Source organism: Salvelinus fontinalis, chromosome 33, assembly GCF_029448725.1.
Source record: "Salvelinus fontinalis isolate EN_2023a chromosome 33, ASM2944872v1, whole genome shotgun sequence".
NCBI classification, from domain to species: Eukaryota; Metazoa; Chordata; class Actinopteri; order Salmoniformes; family Salmonidae; genus Salvelinus; species Salvelinus fontinalis.
In genome coordinates this window covers 31,604,568-31,625,114 of record NC_074697.1, presented here as the reverse complement: position 1 = coordinate 31,625,114, position 20,547 = coordinate 31,604,568, and the positions used below count along the sequence as shown (strand labels likewise).

The following is a 20,547-nucleotide window of genomic DNA, read 5'->3' as shown; positions in this document are numbered from 1 at the left end:
GATCGTTCTGGACCGTCAATAGTGTCCAATGTTGTATTGGCTTGTCATCGTACACTCTGTGCCCCTGGTGGATCATGGACCCAATGTCTGTTTCACACCCTGTATGGAATCTGGCCAATGGCCCAATTAGGTGCTGTCAACACTTTTAGGGACACACACCAGACACGCACACACACCCTGTCAACCCCCTCTGCTGTAGTCTAATGATTGGTTGAGACATAGCTGTCACAATTCATTTTCTTGTGCGATGTTGTCGTTGTTAGCATAAGCTAATGTTAAAAAATGTTGTCCATTGACAGGTCGGTGAGCTGTGATAATAAAGACATAAATATCGTCTGATGGCGCAGGTCTTACGGGGGATATGCTGTTTAGAGGCTGAGATCGATACTGTTGCTGAGCTGCCATTGCTGAGCTGCAACAACCACGTCAACAATTAGGACATAAACCCATGACTAGAAATAGCAAGCTGTCAGAACAGAATTAATTAACATGAGTCTTCTTCAGGTTGGAGCGTAGAAATTCAGTTGAGATTATAATCTTGCATAATGAATGAAAAGATTGGTTTGAGTCCTTTCTGGTGCAGACAAAACACAAAGACAGGAAACAACCACCCACAAATCCCCAACACAAAACAAGCCACCTATGTATGATTCCCAATCAGGGACAACGATTGACAGCTGCCTCTGATTGAGAACCATATTAGGCCGAACACAGAAACAGACAAACCAGACACACAACATAGAATGCCCACCCAGCTCACGTCCTGACCAACACTAAAACAAGCACAACACACAAGAACTATGGTCAGAACGTGACACAGTGCTCATTAGGCCTCTTCTTTAACATGAACAGACTAAAAGCTGTCAAGGCCTTTTCCTATCAGCATCCTCAGTCCATCGCAAGCTGTTAGACAAGAGCAAATAAGTTTGACACAGCAGACTGGAGAACATACAGTAAATTGAGAAATCACGTAACTAAACTAAAAAAAAGAATAATAAACTATACTATGGAACAAAGATAAATTATATAAAGAATGATAGTTAAAAGCTCTGGAGTACCTTAAATGAAATTATTGGCAATTATTGTTTTCTGTTTTTACTAATGATCTTCCACTGACCTTGAATAAAGCCTGTGTGTCTATGTACGCTGACGACTCAACAGTATACACACCGGCTATGACAGTAAAACAAATAACTGACACCCTTAACATAGAGCTCCAGTCAGTTTTAGAATGGGGGACTGGCAAGGGGCTCGTGCTAAATATCTCAAAAACTAAAGGCATTGTTTTTGGGACAAATCACTTGATAAACCCAAAACTTAATCGAGATCTATTATTGAATAATGTGGCAATTTAGCAAGTTGAGGAGACTAAACTGTTGGGTTTAACCCTAGACAGCAAGCTGCCATGGTTAAAACATAGACTCAATGGTTGCTAAAATGGGTAGAGGTCTGTCCATTATAAGGCGCTGCTCTACTTTATTGACATCTCAGTAGACCAGACAGGTTCTACAGGCCCTAGTTTTGTCGCAGCTGGACTACTGCCCAGTTGTGTGGTCATCTGCAGCAAAGAGGGACATAGGTCAATTGCAGTTGGGCTAGAACAGAGCAGCACGTATTGCACTTAGATGTACACGGATGGCTAATGTCAGCAACATGCATGTCAATCTCTCCTGGCTTAAAGTTGAGGAGAGATCGACTGCAAGGTTTTGATGTGTTGAAGGTACCGAACTGTCTGTTGAAGCAGTTGGTACACAGTTCGGACACTCATCAGTACGACACAATACATGCAACCAAAGGTCTCTTCACAGTCCCCAGGTCCAGAACAGAGGCTGGGAAACGCACAGTATTAAATAGTGCCATGACTACATGGAACTCTCTGCCACCCCAAGTAAATTAAGCTATAAATAAAAACAGACTTGGACTGTTAGCGCAAAGGGACTGTGAAGAGACAGACATTTTTATATATTTTTATTGGAATTTGCACTGTATTATCTATTGTATTATGTAGGTGGGTGGCCTTGTTCGAGCCTTGGCCTGTGCGAGCCGGGAACGGATCATAGGGCAGGAGACATCTTCTGTTTCTGAAGCGTGAGGCAGAGGCAGGAGATTATGTAGTATTATGTAGTCTTATGTATATTATGTACATTCAAAAGTTTGGGGTCACTTAGAAATGGCCTTGTTTTTGAAAGAAAAACACGTAACTAAAAATGTGGACAGAAATGTGGACAGAAAAATGTGCTTTTCTTTCGAAAAAAAGGACATTACTAAGTGACCCCAAACTATTGAACGGTAGTGTATTGTGTGTATTTTATTTGTTGTTTTATTTTCTGTTTGGAGCCCAGGACGAGAAGGCGTTGCTTTGGCAGCGGCTAATTGGGAATCATAATAAAATACAAAAATACTACTAAAATAAAACTACTACTTCCGACGGCCATGTTAACATAATGTATTACTGAGCTGTAAAACAATGTTATTTTTGAAATAGGTGTTATCATAACCCTTTGGAAAATTAGCAGCTTACAGGGTTCCTATATTTGGGTAACCGTGGTGATAATAGCAAACTGATGGTTGGGTAACCGTGGTAATAATGGCACAGAGATGGTTGGGTAACCATGGTGATAATGGAACAGTGATGCAGTGTCCCCCTGCTTATTGGGTTCTGGAAATTAGATAAGAAACAGTCTGATCCCTGAGGATTGGGAGCCTTTCCAGTGGCTTGTTAAATGGTAATACTTTACTTAAAGCCTTCAGGTGTAACCCATTATGATGCTGAGTCTTGCCTATACTTTGTTTTAACATGTAAGACAAACTTATTTAAGACTATATGTAGTTTCCACCAACCTTTGTTTACATCCCTTCCTTTGCTCACCATCGAGAGCATCCTGACCGGTTGCATCACCGCCTGGTATGGCAACTGCTCAGCATCTGACCGTAAGGCGTTACAGAGGGTAGTGTGTATGGCCCAGTACATCACAGGGGCCAAGATTCCTGCAATCCAAGTCTAGGACCAAAAGTCTCATAACAGCTTCTACCCCCAAGCTATAAGACTGCTGAACAATTAATCAAATGGCAACCGGACTGTTATGTTGACCCCCCCCCCCCCCCCCCCCCCCCATTTGTGCTACTCGCTGTTTATTATCTATGCATAGTCACTTCATCCCTACCTACATGTACAAATTACCTCAACTAACCTGTACCCCCGCACTCTGACTCGGTACCAGTACCTCCTGTATATAGCCTCGCTATTGTTATTTTATTGTGTTACTTTTTATAAATGTAATTTTTTACTTTAGTTTATTCTGTAAATATTTTCTTAACTCTTCTTGAACTGCATTGTTGGTTAAGGGCTTGTAAGTAAGCATTTTACGGTAAGGTCTACGCTTGTTGTATTCGGCGCATGTGACAAATACAGTTTGATTTGATTTGATTTGACGATACACATTTACGCAGCCGACAGATTCAATGTTTGTTCGTTTTATTAACTAAACTACTGCCAAACTCCTGTTGGCCTACTTAGGGTCCCAAGCAGCACTATCCTGCTGCCTGTGATGATGAGAATGCACTTTGTTGTGGCCGCCAACTCTTCTCAGGTGCTCATATTTAAGCTGTAACTGCTTTGCATTCCTGTCAGTGTCTGTGTCCCAGCAGAAATATACAGCAGAGAGAGACCATCACCAGGGTAATGCAGGTAGTACCAGAACAGTCACTGTGATACAGCTATTGCTGCTACATGAGAACACAGGGACCGGCAAGAAGACAATTAAACACGTAGCCTCGCCAGCACCACTAGCTGTGGAGACTCACTTACAATGACATTATCTCAGACATTCAGTAGGTCACGTCATTGGGGATAGTGCAGAATAAAGAAACAGAAAAACTCAGGGGCTGAGGAATTCAAATGCACAGCTTCCATATTTGCTCTCACTCAAACACTTGCAGTTTGAAGGTTAGAGATAACATTGCAATGGAGGGAAAAGAGGAGACAGGTAGAGAAAATGGGAGAATATTCCCTATTATATCCTGGTGCCTCATTGATGCTTCTTCCTGTGCCTTGCATAAGGTAGAAGCAGTACACATGGGGGTGTGGGGGGAACTTCACTCTGTCTAGTCTGGCTGTATTGGACCCGTGGTGTTCAGACCAGCAGGAGGAATCAGGTTAATGTGTCACAAATTGCCTTTAAGTGGATTGATGTGCAAAGTGGTCAGAATACATCGACATAGTTAGTCTGCTCCAGACAGTGGATTCAGTCGGAGAGTGCCAATATCTTTTCACTGGTCACAGTGCATAGAACCCCATCCCCATCCCTCTCTCGCTCTGTCTCTCTTTGTCTCTGCCTCTCTCTCTATATATATTTTTTCTTTGTCTTTCTCTCCCTCCATCTCCCACCATCTCAATTAAATGCCATTTGATTTGCTATGGATGCTACAGCAGACATTGATTGTCATTAGCACACCATGGTTGACTGTCTGACTTCTGTGACTGGGTTCAGTATTTAGCATGTCATATACATCCTACAGAGCCTGTCTTTTGGGAATTTACTCAGGGTCCGGTCTCCTTCCCTCCCCTCTGCTTCTTCCTTCCTTCCTTCCGTAACCACTCACTCTTAAAGGTCACTCACTCTGCCAGGCAGCATATAAATACAGAGAGAGAGAGAGAGAGAGATACTGGTGCTGCTCATGAATGGTAATATGGACTTACAATACAACTCATGTTGTCCAAATGCAGTATCTTGGACCAGGTGGATTGGAACACTGCCCGTGTTGTGTGACATACCTGATCGGTAATGTGAAACAAGGTATTTGAAATTGTCAAGCTCTTTCTGTCAAGTGGTTTAAAGGTTGGGGAGCTCCACTTTCGTTATAAAGGTGTCGTTGTCCTGCTCCTCATTCTGTTGCATGCTCCTCATACTAATATATTACCAATACTTCAGCAATGTCATCGGTTCACTTTATATACAGTACTAGCACACACTTAGAAATGCAAGCCCAATACATTGAATCAGTCTAAGATTGAATTATTCAATTATAAGTAGTATGATTCAAGTGTGGATATTGGGACAGAGACTACAGTATACTGCATCATTGTCAACTTGAAATTTGATTCTACCTTATTTGCATATTTCCCAGATTGCCTTTCGTGGGAATTATAGTTACCATAGTTACCATCCATTACTATTTGTTAGCGACAAAGCCATGGTTGTTGTATTCAATGGTTTTCAGTACTGTAGCCTTCACCAAGTGAGTGTCTAAGTGAATATGTTATCTTTAAAATGAAACTCTTTATGACAATACTTTACATATATCATAACATATATCATTACCTATATCATTCTTTGAGGGCATAGTTACACCCTAACACAGTGATCTGAAACTCCTGGTTTACAGGCCACATCAAGCCTGCAAGTCACATTATGCTGGCTTGAAAAGTGATGTGTCATTCCAATTGAAATCCAGACAGAGTGAGGATATTCAACAATTGACCCTTCGCTAAGCCCTGCCCCTCTTGGTTACTGTTGGACAACATTTTCCCAGCAAGCCTAATTCCCCTTTCTAACCACTGGTGAAATCCCCTCAATGATCTCAAACTGTGTTTTTAATATGAAATTAGATTAAACACAGACGACCCTTTGCTAATCAGGAAACGCTCAGGTACAGTATGTTGTGGTGGACTGTCATTACAATTGCTTCACAGGAACCTGGTAAAATGATGTTTGTAGTGTGGTTAGTCAATGAATGGCTATGAATGCACTGTGCATGCAGTCAAAGCTACTAACCAAAGTTACTAAGTACCAAGTGCTCTCGAATTGTTTGCTGATTTTGTTATATTCCTAATATATCCAACACATTTAAAGAAAACAAGTTATATTAAGTAACAATTTTTCCTACTGTCCTCACTGGCTTTCATACGTTTCAAACATGAGCTTGTCTGAGGTGTCGGACTTGTCGACAGTTGCTATCCATTGGAACACTACGATTGGTTTCCCAAAATTCTTGGACGGCATCCTGCATTCAGAATTGCCAGGGAAGGGAAGACTGATTATTGAGACTACCTAAATCATATCAACTGGAACAGCCATCTCAGCAATGGGTGCAGTAAGTCCAACAACTAACAGATTGGATTAGTTTAGAAAAATGTATGTTATTTATGTTTGTGTAGCATAAGGTTAATCAACTGATCAAAGTACATGCAAAAACACAGGTATTGAAACAAACAATTCTGAAAAATCAAGCTAACTAACACATTAGCTCAAATTCCTGTCCTTTGAAGTCCACTCAACTCACAGAATAACGCTGATTAAGCAATTGGTTAAGATGGATTTTTTTTTTTTTTTTACAGTGTTCAACTTTCATAAAATATAATGTTTTTGTCATGCTACTGTATATGAGTCTCATAAAAATTGTAGAAAGCACTAAAGTGTAATCTCGAGTCTATACGTTCATTCTCACCTGCCCTGGCTGGCGTGTGGCACCCCATTTCATTCATTACAGAAGAACACTATTGAAAAATGTAATTAGGTGACAGAGAGAGAGAGAGATTAGGCAGAACATTCATAGACACATTATCATCTTGGAGAATTGTTCATTGTTGTTAAAGTGGTAGCCCTTTCCTGCAGTCATTTGACAAAATCACCCACTAAAAGCCTCATGGGTGGAATGTCATTAATATGTTTTATAATTTCATAATTAATCAATATTATGAAGAAAAAAAATATTGATACACACAGAACATTAAAAAAGAGCAGCATTGCAGTTCTTGACACAAACCAGTGCGCCTGGCACCTACTACCATACCCCGTTCAAAGGCACATAAATCATTTGTCTTGCCTATTCACCCTCTGAATGTCACACATACACAATCCATGTCTCAATTGTCTCAAGGCTTGAAAATCCTTCTTTAGCCTGTCTCCCCTTCATCTACACTAATTGAATAGGATTTTACAAGTGACATCAATAAGGGATCATAGCTTTCACCTGGATTCACCTGGTCAGTCTTTGTCATGGGAAGAGCAGGTGTTTTATACACTCAGTGTATATAAAGTGTAATATTGGTATGCAAACTCAAAATGTAACACAGTTGAAGTCGGACGTTTACATACACCTTAGCCAAATACATTTAAACTCAGTTTTTCACAATTCCTGACATTTAATCCTAGTAAAAATGCCCTGTCTTAGGTCAGTTAGGATCACCACTTTATTTTAAGAATGTGAAATGTCAGAATAATAGAGCATGATTTATTTCAGCTTTTATTTCTTTCATCACATTCCCAGTGGGTCAGAAGTTTACATACACTCAATTAGTATTTGGTAGCATTGCCTTTAAATTGTTTAACTTGGGTCAAACGTTTCAGGTAGCCTTCCACAAGCTTCCCACAATAAGTTGGGTGAATTTTGGCCCATTCCTCCTGGCAGAGCTGATGTAACTGAGTCAGGTTTGTAGGCCTACTTGCTCACACACGCTTTTTCAGTTCTGCCCACACATTTTCTATGGGATTGAGGTCAGGGCTTTGTGATGGCCACTACAAATACCTTGACTCTGTTGTCCTTAAGCTATTTTGCCACATATTTGGGAGTATGCTTGGGGTCATTGTCCATTTGGAAGACCCATTTGCGACCAAGCTTTAACTTCCTGACTGATGTCTTGAGATGTTGCCTCAATATATCTACATAATTTTCCTGTCTCATGATACCATCTATTTTGTAAAGTCCCTCCTGCAGCAAAGCACCCCCACAACATGATGCTGCCACCCCCGTGCTTCATGGTTGGGGTGGTGTTCTTCGGCTTGCAAGCATCCCCCGTTTTCCTCCAAACATAACGATAGTCATTATGGCCAAACAGTTATATTTTTGTTTCATCAGAGCAGAGGACATTTCTCCAAAAAGTACGATCTTTGTCCCCATGTGCAGTTGCAAACCGTAGTCTGGCTTTTCTATGGAGGTTTTGGAGCAGTGGCTTCTTCCTTGCTGAGCAGCCTTTCAGGTTATGTCGATATAGGACTCGTTTTACTGTGGATATAGATACTTTTGGACCTATTTCCTCCGGCATCTTCACAAGGTCCTTTGCTGTTGTTCTGGGATTGATTTGCACTTTTCGCACCAACGTACGTTCATCTCTAGGATACAGAACGCGTCTCCTTCCTGAGCACTATGGCGGTTGTGTGGTCCTATGGTGTTTATACTTGTGTACTATTGTTTGTACAGATGAACGTGGTACCTTCAGGCATTTGGAAATTGCTCCCAAGAATGAACTACACTTGTGGAGGTCTACAATTTTTTTTCTGAGGTCTTGGCTGATTTCTTTTGATTTTCACATGATGTCAAGCAAACAGGCACTGAGTTTGAAGGTAGGCCTTGAAATACATCCACAGGTACACCTCCAATTGACTCAATGATGTCAATTAGCCTATCAGAAGCTTCTAAAGCCATGACATCCTTTTCTGGAATTTTCCAATCTGTTTAAAGCCACAGTCAACTTAGTGTATGTAAACTTCTGACCCACTGGAATTGTTATACAGTGAATTATAAGTGAAATAATCTGTCTGTAAACAATTGTTAGAAAAATTACTTGTATCATGCACAAAGTAGATGTCCTAACCGACTTGCCAAAACTATAGTTTGTTAACAAGAAATTTGTGGAGTGGTTGAAAAACAAGTTTTAATGATCCCACCTAAGTGTATGTAAACTTCCGACTTCAACTGTAGGTGGTTCCAGCGTGGGAATGAAAGCAGTGTAGACACACGATTCCTTGGAGAGAATAACCGGGTGGTCCTGCTTGAATTCACCCTCTTAGACACAGCTACTCATCAGTAGCATAGATTGCTAAAAGGTTCCTTTGTCTTCTTCAACTTCGTGTTGCGTTTTGGGGTTGCTGACGACTCAGACCTTGATGTTAATTCTCGGGTCAGAAATGGGCGTTTCTGACTTTAGGGCAGGTTTTCTGGGCGTAACTAGTTACAAGGTAAGGTCTGGATTTTACTCAGATTTAGACAACTAACTTCACATTTCATCTTTACAAAAACCTTAGCTTTGATCTGGATGTTTTCCACACAACGTACAGTACAGTATGCAAACAACAGGTACATATTATGAAAACTCTTCAAGTTACAATGTTTTCGTTATAACGTCGTCATTTAACTTTTAATAACATAACAAAAATGAAATTCATTTTCATATTCCATCTATCGTCATTACTACCATTTTGGCTGGCAAAACATATTGTTCCAAAGTCCATTTATTGCATTTTACTGTTCTGAAGTAGGATCTCCATAGGCCATTCATACATTCCATTCCTCCACAGTGAGAGGACAAAGGGATTTTGTCTGCTGCCTTAAGATTTACAATGGGCGTGAGGTGTCATAAAATCCCCCACCTCCATACCTCTGGATCTCTCTCCCTCTGGCGGGTGTGAGAGATGTCTCTTGTAGGGGTGTGGGCCACAGTAATCTGACCCTGACAGGCCAGTCATGACAAGGGTTTACTAACGCTTTAGTTCTATTAGCTATGTTAACTATGACGTTACTTTAGCTAATAGAGTGACAACGATATAGGCCGCGTGTAGCGGTCAGAGATTATGAAATGGTTTGGCTTGGATATATTTTTTTGCCTGTTCACAGACAGAAGATGTATTGTGCATTGAAGTCCACAAGCGAAGAGAAAGGGTGAAAGGAGGAATGCGTGTAGATGTGAGAAAGAATACAACGTGGTTGCTATGAAAGTGAACTGTGTTTACGTGTGATCAGGGGTGTGTTCATTCCACCAATTCTGTTGAAAAACTTTTCTTAAACGGAAGCAAACAGAACGAAACGGGGATAAACATACCTGAATTTGTCCAATAGAAACTCTTGTTTGCAATTGTTGGACTAATGATTTTACCCTAGATCAGCTAGATGCAGGAAAGAGTGTGCAAGGCGGTTTTGAATGTGTCACTGTCTGTCCATATGTCACTGTCTTTCGCCTCAAATTTTTCTGTCGACCTGTGTGCACTTACGTTGTAAACTTGTATTCATAGTCTAGGTTGTAGCAACCTCATGATGGGTATAGGGGAAATTATAGTATCATGTAGTAGCCTAAACCTATCGATGTTACATTGAACTGTGTGAATAGAATGACAGTCATCCAATATGCTGTAATAGAAATAAGGCCATGCTCATAAAAAAAAGAATCATCTTTCATCTTAAACGGCACTGTATTGAAGTATGAAAATAGTTACAGAAATAGTTGCATGATTTGCATCCATCAGACAAATGGTATCTCTGTAGAGTAATCAATACTATTTTATACCTTTTGTAAAAACTGAAAATAATAATAACAAATGTACAATTGATTTGGGAACCTACATTTCAGTCCCACAGTGTCTATGTAGCAAAGGAAAGGTTGTTGTTCGCTTTCCCTCTCTTCAAAACGTTTACCTCACTACTCCTTTCCTCCCCTTTCCTCCCCCCTACAGTTTGACATGCAGCGTATCACCCTTGAGGAGCTGAAACACATCCTGTTCCACGCCTTCAGAGACCATCTGACCATGAAGGACATCGAGAACATCATCATCAACGAGGAGGAGAGCCTCAACGAGAACTCGGGACACTGTCAGGCAGACTTTGAAGGAAGTGAGTAGAGTAGATTCTGTAGTCTATGGAGAAAGAAAGAAGGAGGGAGGGTGGTGTGTATGTTAGAGAGAGAGAGAGAGAGAGAGAGAGAGAGAGAGAGAGAGAGAGAGAGAGAGAGAGAGAGAGAGAGAGAGAGAGAGAGAGATGCTAGCTGTCATTGGCGGAGCAGAACGTGCTGCACGCCCATCCTCCTGTCAGAACGGATCTGACTCCAGCTATCAGGATCCATTCCTTTCATAGACTCCACCTGCTGATTTATTGATTGAAGGTGTTTATGGTGTAGGAAGTCATGTGGTCCCCTGGGCTATGGCTAGCAGTGATTAAATATGCATAGCCTGGCTCTGCAAAATGGTGTCTTCAGGAAGTTATGAATACCGCAGTAGCAGAGAAGGGTGTTTAGGTTGATATGAATCTTTATTTTTTGTTTGTTATTGGGTTGTTCCACAAAAAGAGTGCCTTTTGTGTCCCTTTGATATTTTAAGTAGACATTTTGCACCAATATTGAATTTTAAAAGCCTGCTATATTAATTGAGGTGCCATTTAATATAGACAACATGGAGAATTCCATAAATCAGATTTTCTATATGAATAAAGGCTTGCTAAAGTGCCAAAATCTTCTAGGAAGAGCATAACACGTCAACCCTGTTACCCATAGATAGACAAGCTGGAAATGTTTTAGCAATTTAATTGTTTTGGTTCAGCTTGCATTCAATTACCACTCCCTGTTGCACACAAGCTTCCATTCCCCCATTCACAATGGGATTTATGGCTGATTTAGGATGCAATCGTCAACCTTTTACGGTCAACCTTGTGACTTCATTTGGCATTTACTTACTATAATCAAATAACATTTTATTGGTCACATACACATATTTAGCAGATGTTATTGCGGGTGTAGCAAAATGCTTGTGGTGTAGCGAAATGCTTGTAAAGTCTAGTTTTAAATGTAATCTCTTGAGGGGAAAACATGTTTTTTATGAAGTCGAACATGTGCTCTTTTTGACAGAATGTTAAAATTAGGTGAAATCAAAACTATTTTTGGACTAAGTTACACTTTTCAAAAGGCACCGTGGAACAACCCTGGAACGACCCTATTATGTCTGTAGTGAAGATAATACAACTGTTGAATGTCAGGAGCAGGAGACCAGAGTTCAGATGAATAGTAACAAAACAAACATTAAAGCATTTCCCCTGATATCCTTTGAGTATAACTACTCACACCTTCCCCAGTAAGATGTTGGTTCTGTAGCCTTTCAGGTTAGAGCCACTCAGAGGTCATTCTCTTCTTAATCTCCTTCTGTGACAGTCTGAGACACACTGCTCCTTGTGAAACTGGAAAGGCTGTGTGATGCTGCAGAAACAAAATGGCCTCTCATGCTGTAGGAGTGGCAACAGATAGCAGGGCTGGATATGGTTTGTAAGGAGCTCTATTAGGTGCAAATCTATACATTTTAGCTAATTTAGATTACACAAGTTAACTTTTGTGTCAGTAGTGATGATTTCAGTGCTTTATAACATCAGAATTATAAATAGCTTGTGAGAGTGAGAGAGTGAGATGTAAAGGGAGTCGGGGGCGGGCTACACAGGACTCTGTACCTGCAGGTCATTGGCCCAGGCCACCTAATTACCACGGTTACCACGGCCCCATAACCCAGCTCCGCTGTTTCCAGGTCACTGATTGGCCAGGGGGAGGGAGACTTGCTGACTTACCATTCTATGCCGATGGGAGACTGAACCGGATAATGATATCACGGCCTAAAGTTGGCTTGGCTTTCAAGTGTGTGTGCGTGCATATCTGTCCATATGTACTATATATTTGTGTCAGTTCTATTTTCATCTCGGGTCCCACTGCGCTGCGGATACAAACACAAACACATCATGTGACAGAGAGCAGAGCCTCAGCTGCTGCATAGGATTAATCTCACCTCTGCATTCTCTCTGCCAGAGTCACACTCTCCCTACCACTCACTCCCTCCTTTCCTTTCTTCCATCCCTCCCTCATTCACTTACTCATTGACTTTCCAACACAAATAACTAATTTCTCCAACCTAAATCAGGTCCCACCTAAATCAGGTGATTCAGAAGAGAGCCTGATGCAATTTGTTTAATAGTAATTTCACCCCATCAACACTGCTGAAAATGACTTGGTATTAGGCTTTCTCTTTTTTCTTTTCTTACAACAGAGAACGGCAAATGGCAAGAATGTGAGGTGCCAGCTTGAAATGGATTTTGGTAATAAACCTCTATGCACCTTTATCTTTCTTTCTCTCTTCCCCCTTTTCTCTCTTCTATTAGTTCATTCTAAAAATAAGAACCGGCAGACGTGCGTGAGGAAGAGTCTGATCTGCGCCTTCGCCATGGCCTTCATCATCAGCGTCATGCTCATCGCGGCCAATCAGATGCTGCGGAACGGCCTGGAGTAGCCACGCCCACTGTGAGCGGGAAAAACTAACCTGCATGTGCATGATGAAAGTGGGTGAGGTCATTTCCTGTTTCTTTAGAAAGAAAAAAAAACGACTTCAAAAATGTCTCACTGATGGTGACAAAAAAACAGAAAACACTGACTGATAAACCATCAGATTTTTCTGAGTGGATGACAGTCTGACGTCCACCGAAACTGAGAAGCCAGCATGAGGAGTCCAGCGAGACCCCTCATAACCCCATTACTCTGGCAGGGACATTCAAGGGCTGACTTTCGCTTACTCTGCTGTCTCTGTTCCCTAATGCAATAAAGACACAAGTACAGGAGTTCAGTACTCTTCCTCTCTTCCCTACCCAGAGTCTTCATATGAAGGTACCTTGGAATTCAATTTTAACTTCTTGCCTCAGAAGGCAGAATCATGGTGGATTGAGACATGCCCTAAGTGTATTTGTACAAGGCAGCATCCTTGTAGATTGAGACATACCCTCAATTGGATCTGTGTGAGAGAGAATGGAACTGTGCCTCCTGCAGTGCAGAGAGCCTGATTAGCTACAGGGCGCACCGCTGCAGTCTGGCTACGCACATACACTCTTACGCATCTACGCATGTACTTCCACAAACACACACACACACACACACACACACACACACACACACACACACACACACACACACACACACACACACACACACAATAATTGGCCTGTTATTCTAGTTTCCTGAGGGCGGGTGGAAGCTAGCTCACCACTGGAGCATACAGTAAGTCTCTGGATGCGACAGGCATGATGGTGCCGTCTGCTGTAAGGCTGTTGTTTAAGCTCTTCTAGAAGCTTTCATCCAGAGTTCCGGAATGAAATCGGTGGGTATTCCTGTGCCCAAATTCCACACTGTTACTGTATCTGTGTACATTCCCAGTGCTAAACAGAACAGTGTTTGAAAGACCATAGCTGTGAAAAGTCTGGGCTGTAATGTACCTATGATCTAATTCCTCTTGAGGTAGGTAGGCCTGAACTCCTGTATTGTATTGACTCTCATGGTAATATTTAAACCACCTACAGTTTTGCTGAAGACTGCTTGTAATAGCTACAGTACTGCATGTGATCAAGTCTACGTCGATATGTAAATATGTATGTAACCCATGTTGTTGTTGTCTACGTGTATAGGGTGAAGGTGTTCTACTCTGTATGTGCATGATTGTTGGTACTCTCTACTCCTGCAGATTTAGAGGTGGAGGGAAGGAGAGAGCACTGTGAAACCAGAGGCTGCTGCCTTCCAAATCACAATACACAGGCAGGCAGGCAGACAGACAGACAGACACAAAGCTCTCTATGTTCCCCTCACCCTCTGGCCAAAGCCATAGAACTCAATGGAGATGTAATGACTGAAGAACACTAAATGGTTGTTGTTGTTTTCCGTTACAAATGTGTATTTTCAGTAGGAACAGTCCATCCTTTGTGCATGTTGTTGGGTTCCTTCACCCACCCTTTTGCGCTGTACAATCATTTCCATCTATCTCCATAAGCAGAACAGAGAGTAGAATCACAGACTGGTGTAAGAGCCCCATCTAGAGTTTGGCTCAAAAATTCTGATATTTTTTGTAACACAGTGTGCTCTCCTAGCTCTGGTCCAAATGCAGCCTGCAAACCTTGGTAAAAACAGTGTGCAAGTGAGGTTGGAAGCCCAAAAGGGCTTATTTGAAAACAACACCACAAATATAAGTACAAAAATATATCAGTTAAACAAAGCATACAACTCAGTATACAAGAAAAGCCATGTTTGATTGTGTGTGTGTGTGTGTGTGTGTGTGTGTGTGTGTGTGTGTGTGTGTGTGTGTGTGTGTGTGTGTGTGTGTGTGTGTGTGTGTGTGTGTGTGTGTGTGTGTGTGTGTGTGTGTGTGTGTGTGTGTGTGTGAGAGAGTTAGGCTACTTAGAGGGGATTATTGGGTAGTTTGGTTCATCAGGCTGACCCCCAGTTTTTGCTTGAAGTTGATGAGGTTTTGGCAATGTCAAGATACAAATTCCAGAGTATGGTACCTCTGTATCTGATAGAGAATTGACTATGTGAGGTGCGGCAGTGAGGAGGGTGAATTATTATTACTGCAGTGGCTTGTGTTAAATAGATGGATTTCAGAATTACCTGGAAGAATCCATTGAAGGGTTTAGGTAAACTTTCTGGGAGGTATGAGTATTTGTAGATGAAAGTGCATAATTGGCGTACATTAATGTCGTAAATAGAAGAGATATTGAGTTTCTTAAACAAAGGTGTAGATGGAGTCAGATAATTAGAGGATGTGGCTAGTCTTGCAAAATCTATTTGTATGATGAGTAATTTATGTAGGTAGGAGGCATACAGTGCATTCGGAAAGTATTCAGACCCTTTGACTTTTTTCACATTTTGTTAAGTTACAGCCTTATTCTAAAATGGATTAAATTGTTTTGTTTTTTCCTCATCAATATACACACGACCCCATAATGACAAAGCAAAAACATGTGTTTTTTATTTTTGCAAATGTATTAGAAACATTTACATAAGTATGCACAGCTATTTTCAGGTCTCTCCAGAGATGTTCGATTGGGTTCAAGTCCGGGCTCTGGCTGGGCCACTCAAGGACATTCAATGACTCGTCCCCAAGCCACTCCTGCGTTGTCTTGGCCATGTTCTTAGGGTCGTTGTCCTGTTGGAAGGTGAACCTTCACCCCAGTCTGAGGTCCTGAGCGCTCTGGAGCAGGTTTTCATCAAGGATCTCTCTGCACATTGCTCGATTCATCTTTCCCTTGATCCTGACTAGTCTCCCAGTCCATGCTGCTGAAAAACATCCCCACAGCATGATGCTGCCACCACCATGCTTCACTGTAGGGATGGTACCAGGTTACCCCCAGACATGACACTTGGCATTCAGGCCAAATAGTTCAATCTTGGTTTCATCAGACCAGAGAAATCTTGTTTCTCATTGTCTGAGAGTCCTTTAGGTGCCTTTTGGCAAACTCTAAGCTGGAACTCTGGAGCTCTGTCAGAGTGACCATCGGGTTCTTGGTCACCTTCCTGACCAAGGCCCTTCTCCCTTGATTGCTCCTTTTGGCCGAGCGGCCAGCTCTAGGAAGAGCCTTGGTGGTTCCAAACTTCTTCCATTCAACAATGATGGAGGCCACTGTGTTCTTGGGACCATCAATGCTACAGAAATGTTTTGGTACCCTTCCCCAGATCTGTGCTTCGACACAATCCTGTCTTGGCGCTCAACAGATAATTGCTTTTAGCTCATTGCTTGGTTTTTCCTCTGACATGCACTGTCAACTGTGGGACCTTGTGTACCAAATCATGTCCAATCAATTGAATTTACCACAGGTGGAATCCAATCAAGTTGTAGAAACATCTCAAGGATGATCAATGGAGACAGGATGCACCTGAGCTCTGTTTCGAGTCTCATAGCAAAGAGTCTGAATACTTATGTAAGTAAGGTAATTCGTTTTTTTTTTTCTTTTTGCACAAAAAAAATTCAGCCTGTTGTCGCTTTGTCATTATGGGGTATAGTGTGTAGACTGATGAGGAAAAGGCTGTAAAGTACCAAAATGTGGAAAAAGTCAAGGGGTCTGAATACTTTCCAAATGCACTGTATGTACTGGCCCAAACAATATTACAGTAAATGGGATATGGTTGAATTAAGCTATAGTACATGAAAGGTATGTGGAAATGTCAGGTGAATAATTGATGCCTTGTGTTGAGATGTCTAATCATCAGAACATGAAATGTTGAAAATAATATTATGATTCTTCTCTATTCTATCTGTATAGAAGGTTTTATGAAATTATGAATGTTCTACCTAAATAATTGTTGGTTCGATTAACTGCACTGTTTGTGGGACATAGATAGTAGTCTTTTATTGGAATTCTGTATGTCTTGCCCATGGCAGAAAATCTCCTTTTTTATCACCTTGAAGAGGTTTGCATTAAAGTATGATCAATGAACGTCCCCATTAATTTTAACATCATGTTTGGACATATGGCTCCTCTGTGAAGTTTCCAAGTTTGTTTTATGACATCAAAGTAAAAGCACTGATTTGTGTGCAATATCATCTTGCAATTTAATATTGTTAAGACCACCAATTTAAGTGTACTAGGTGCAAATTCTCACCTCATTCATTATATAATGTATTCTGTCAAACTGGAGTTTGTTCCTTATTTAGCTGTTTTGAGCTGTCACCATTGTCTGCTTCATTAATGGCACCCTAAAACATATGTTGTGCACTAATATTGACCAGGGTCCATGGGGCTCTAGTCAAAGTAGTGCACTATAGAGGGAATAGTGTGTCATTTGGGACACTACCCTGCCCTAACTCCACAATACACTGTAATACCAGGGTATAGTCTGAACCTTGTGTTGATGAATAAATAAATACATGTTAGTCCACATAAAAGGCTCTGGCCTGGGTATACTGTTACAGGGGATGGAGCTGTACCTGCTCTCACAGAATCAGTGCATGTCTTGATCATTAAAACTGATGGTGAATGTGACTGGAAAACTAACAGTCTCACTTCAGTAGCATGGTGTTTGAATTGCACATGTATGTGCTGTATGGACACTGTACATAAAATACATAGATATACACAGTGCTTAATTTGAGCCGGATCCTATCGGAACACCTCTACATTTTGGACTGTTTTGTTCCGGAAACTATTTGGCCGGATCCGGTACCTCTTGTGGCATGAGAATGTACAATAAGTACAATGTAAAAATTCTAATGAAAGTTCATTCGAGTTGCTTCTTCGTTAATTCTCCTACCCTCACAAAAAAACGTAATGTTAAAAATGTAGGTTTTCACCCCTTGCCTAACATTCTAAGTGTTGATTTGGGTTGGGCCGGCCGGGTTTATGGTTTGAGCAACATTGTAACTAACCTATGTTTGAGGCCAACGCCTGGCGGTGGCTGTGTGAGAAGCGCGCCATTATCTCTCACATACTGGAATGGGATTCACTTTGTATGATCTCTCTCCCCCTCTGCTCTGATAGACATGAGCCTGCAACTCTCGTCTATCTCTCCGTTGCACTTCATCATGTATTTCCTTATAGAAGCATAGCCGCGCGAAGGGTTCCGAATGAACTGCAGCAGCCTACATTCGGGAACGCGCGCCAATACGTCAGTGAAAAAACAGTACGCAGACCAAACAGGCCTTTCGTAATATGTCAAATACAATCGAGGTAAAACACAGGTTGGGAAGCAAATGGCTCCTGCAGAAAAGATAAGACTCTATGCTGTAGGTTACAAAAATATTTGATACATTTCCAAATATTGTTCTACAAAAGAGAGCGAGAGGCAGAGAGGCTTTTGGCACGCGCTGCGCATCATTGGGTGAGTCAGTGAAACTGGAAAGCATTTTTAGGACTATAATTTCTTACACACCTAGACCTAGGCTATTGATGGACTCAAGACAATGTCGTTTTGATTGATCTCAGATTCTCAGTTTGTCAGTAGCCTGCCATTTCGATAATTTGTGCGGTATTAAAAAATATTCTGCCAAAGTCTCCAGTCATGGAACTTAAAAATGCTCCCCATGTGTGCAACTTCTGTAAGTGCCTCTACTCTACTGCTCTATGCTACTACGCAAATGCGATTATATGCATGCAATGCTTCATTATAAAGGTGATTTCTTTTCTCATGCGTTCCGGTACCTCAGAACTCCCCAGGTCACCCCCCCATCCCCCCCCCCACGCTCACTTTTTGTTCCGGCACCTCCCGATTTACAAATTAAGCACTGGAATACAGTACATAGATATACACGTGTAAACTGTGCATGCACACCATTAAAACATGTAGGGGCAGTTTCCCGGACACACATTTAGCCTCGTGCTGGACTAAATAGCAAGATCAATGGAAAATCTCCATTGAAAGTGCTTTTTAGTCCAGATTTAAGTTGTATTATTAATAATAGCCTGAATATTGTATCTGTAAATACTGAAATCGGTACACAAGTAAATGGAAAGCATTTATGCAATAAAACATCTCTTTTTTGTAAAATTTGCTGTATCTCATTGTCTTCCATCAGATACGACTAGTGTTGTTTAGAAGACCACAAAATGGAGGTATAAGCCAGTACATCAGTATATCCTACTTATATATCCCACTTAAATATCCTACTTATAATAAAACAAACTCTGCAGGGATTTTTCTGCTGACCTACAATTGAGAAATGTATGAACTGAGTCAGAGGAATAAGGACCCTTGTAAACCTGGTTGTAAATTATACATCAGCGCCCATATTTACAAAGCATCTCAGAGTAGGAGTGCCGATCCCTGTCCATGTAATCTAAAAGGCAAAACTGATCCTAGTTACTAGGTCAGACAACTGTTATGGAACTGATTACACAGCTTACTGTTGCACTACACTCGCTGAGTCGAGGGGCCCTAGGCGCAAGCCTAATTGTTCTGTAACCTCAATAGGTATGTGCATTAACATGGAAGTATGAGTGTGCGAACCTTGTTGGGTGTGTGTGTGTGCCGGAGGACAGCGGGCTTGCTTACCGGGGATCAACGGGTATAGCTTTGGCATGATTCCGTGGTCGGGCCAGCACAAGCGGGTGGTTGATGTTTAAATTGGTGTCAAATAAATAACACAAAAACAAAAAAATGTAAATGTTTGAAATATACAAAATAAAATAGGTAGTTGAGAGCACTCTCCTTCAGCTCGCTAGCTCCCTCATTTTTATTTATGATCTAAAAGTTAGAACTGATCCTAGATCAGCATTTCTAATCTGAGGCCTTATGAATACAGGCCCTGGGTCTGTATTCATAACGCGTTTCAAAATAGAAGTGCTGATCTGGGATCAAGTCCCTCTTGTCCATGCAATCTTCGTTATGATCTAAATAAGACTAAAATGATCCTAGGTCAGCACTCCTGTTCTGAGACGTTTTATGAATACGGGCCTCGACTGCCTCGTTTTTAATGGCTGCCTCCTCCTTTACTACCACAGACACAGTACATAGTGAATGTGATTGTTCCATTCATACCTCAGCCGCATTCTCATGGCTCTGCTGGCAGTTTCCTCCCTGATGCTAGCCAGCTGGGATAAAGCTGAATGTAAAAAAGGGTATGTCTCTTTTGAAATCAATTAAAAATGATTTTGGTTGCTCTCGTTGACAGTGAAAATATATATATTTTAACAACAGTAAATAAATAGAGGACTAACAAAGGTCGCAGTTGTAAATAAAAACTTGTTCTCAACTGGCCTACCTGGTTAAATAAAGGTGAAATAAAAAAATGAAGAACACAAAGCATGGTGTGTCAGAGATAGTTGTGCTGAATCCTGAATCAGTCACAAAACAGTTTGGTCTTAATGCACTTTTCATATTTGTTTCTTTTCCATTTGGAAATATCTTAATAGGTTGCTGAAAAGGAAGGGCTAAACCCTTTCAAGAAATCAAAACATTGAAGTTGAATAAATCTGTTGTAGGCTGTGATGGGTTAATATTGTGTCAACTTAATCACCCCATGTGGTATTTGAATACACAACTTAAAAAAAAAATAATAATAA

At 41.2% G+C, this 20,547-nt stretch overlaps 1 protein-coding gene across 2 annotated transcripts in view; it reads left to right on the top strand.

The window, feature by feature from the left end:
• LOC129832028 (calcium-binding protein 8-like) overlaps positions 1-20,544 on the top strand; it is a 69,949-nt gene extending 49,405 nt beyond the window's left edge. For both annotated transcript variants that reach the window (XM_055895745.1, XM_055895744.1), the window contains exons 5-6: positions 10,446-10,602; positions 12,898-20,544. In XM_055895745.1, coding sequence (XP_055751720.1) covers positions 10,446-10,602; positions 12,898-13,025 — 285 coding nt within the window. In that variant the 3' untranslated portion in view covers positions 13,026-20,544. The remainder of the gene's footprint in view (positions 1-10,445; positions 10,603-12,897) is intronic.
• Positions 20,545-20,547: the final 3 nt, after the last annotated feature.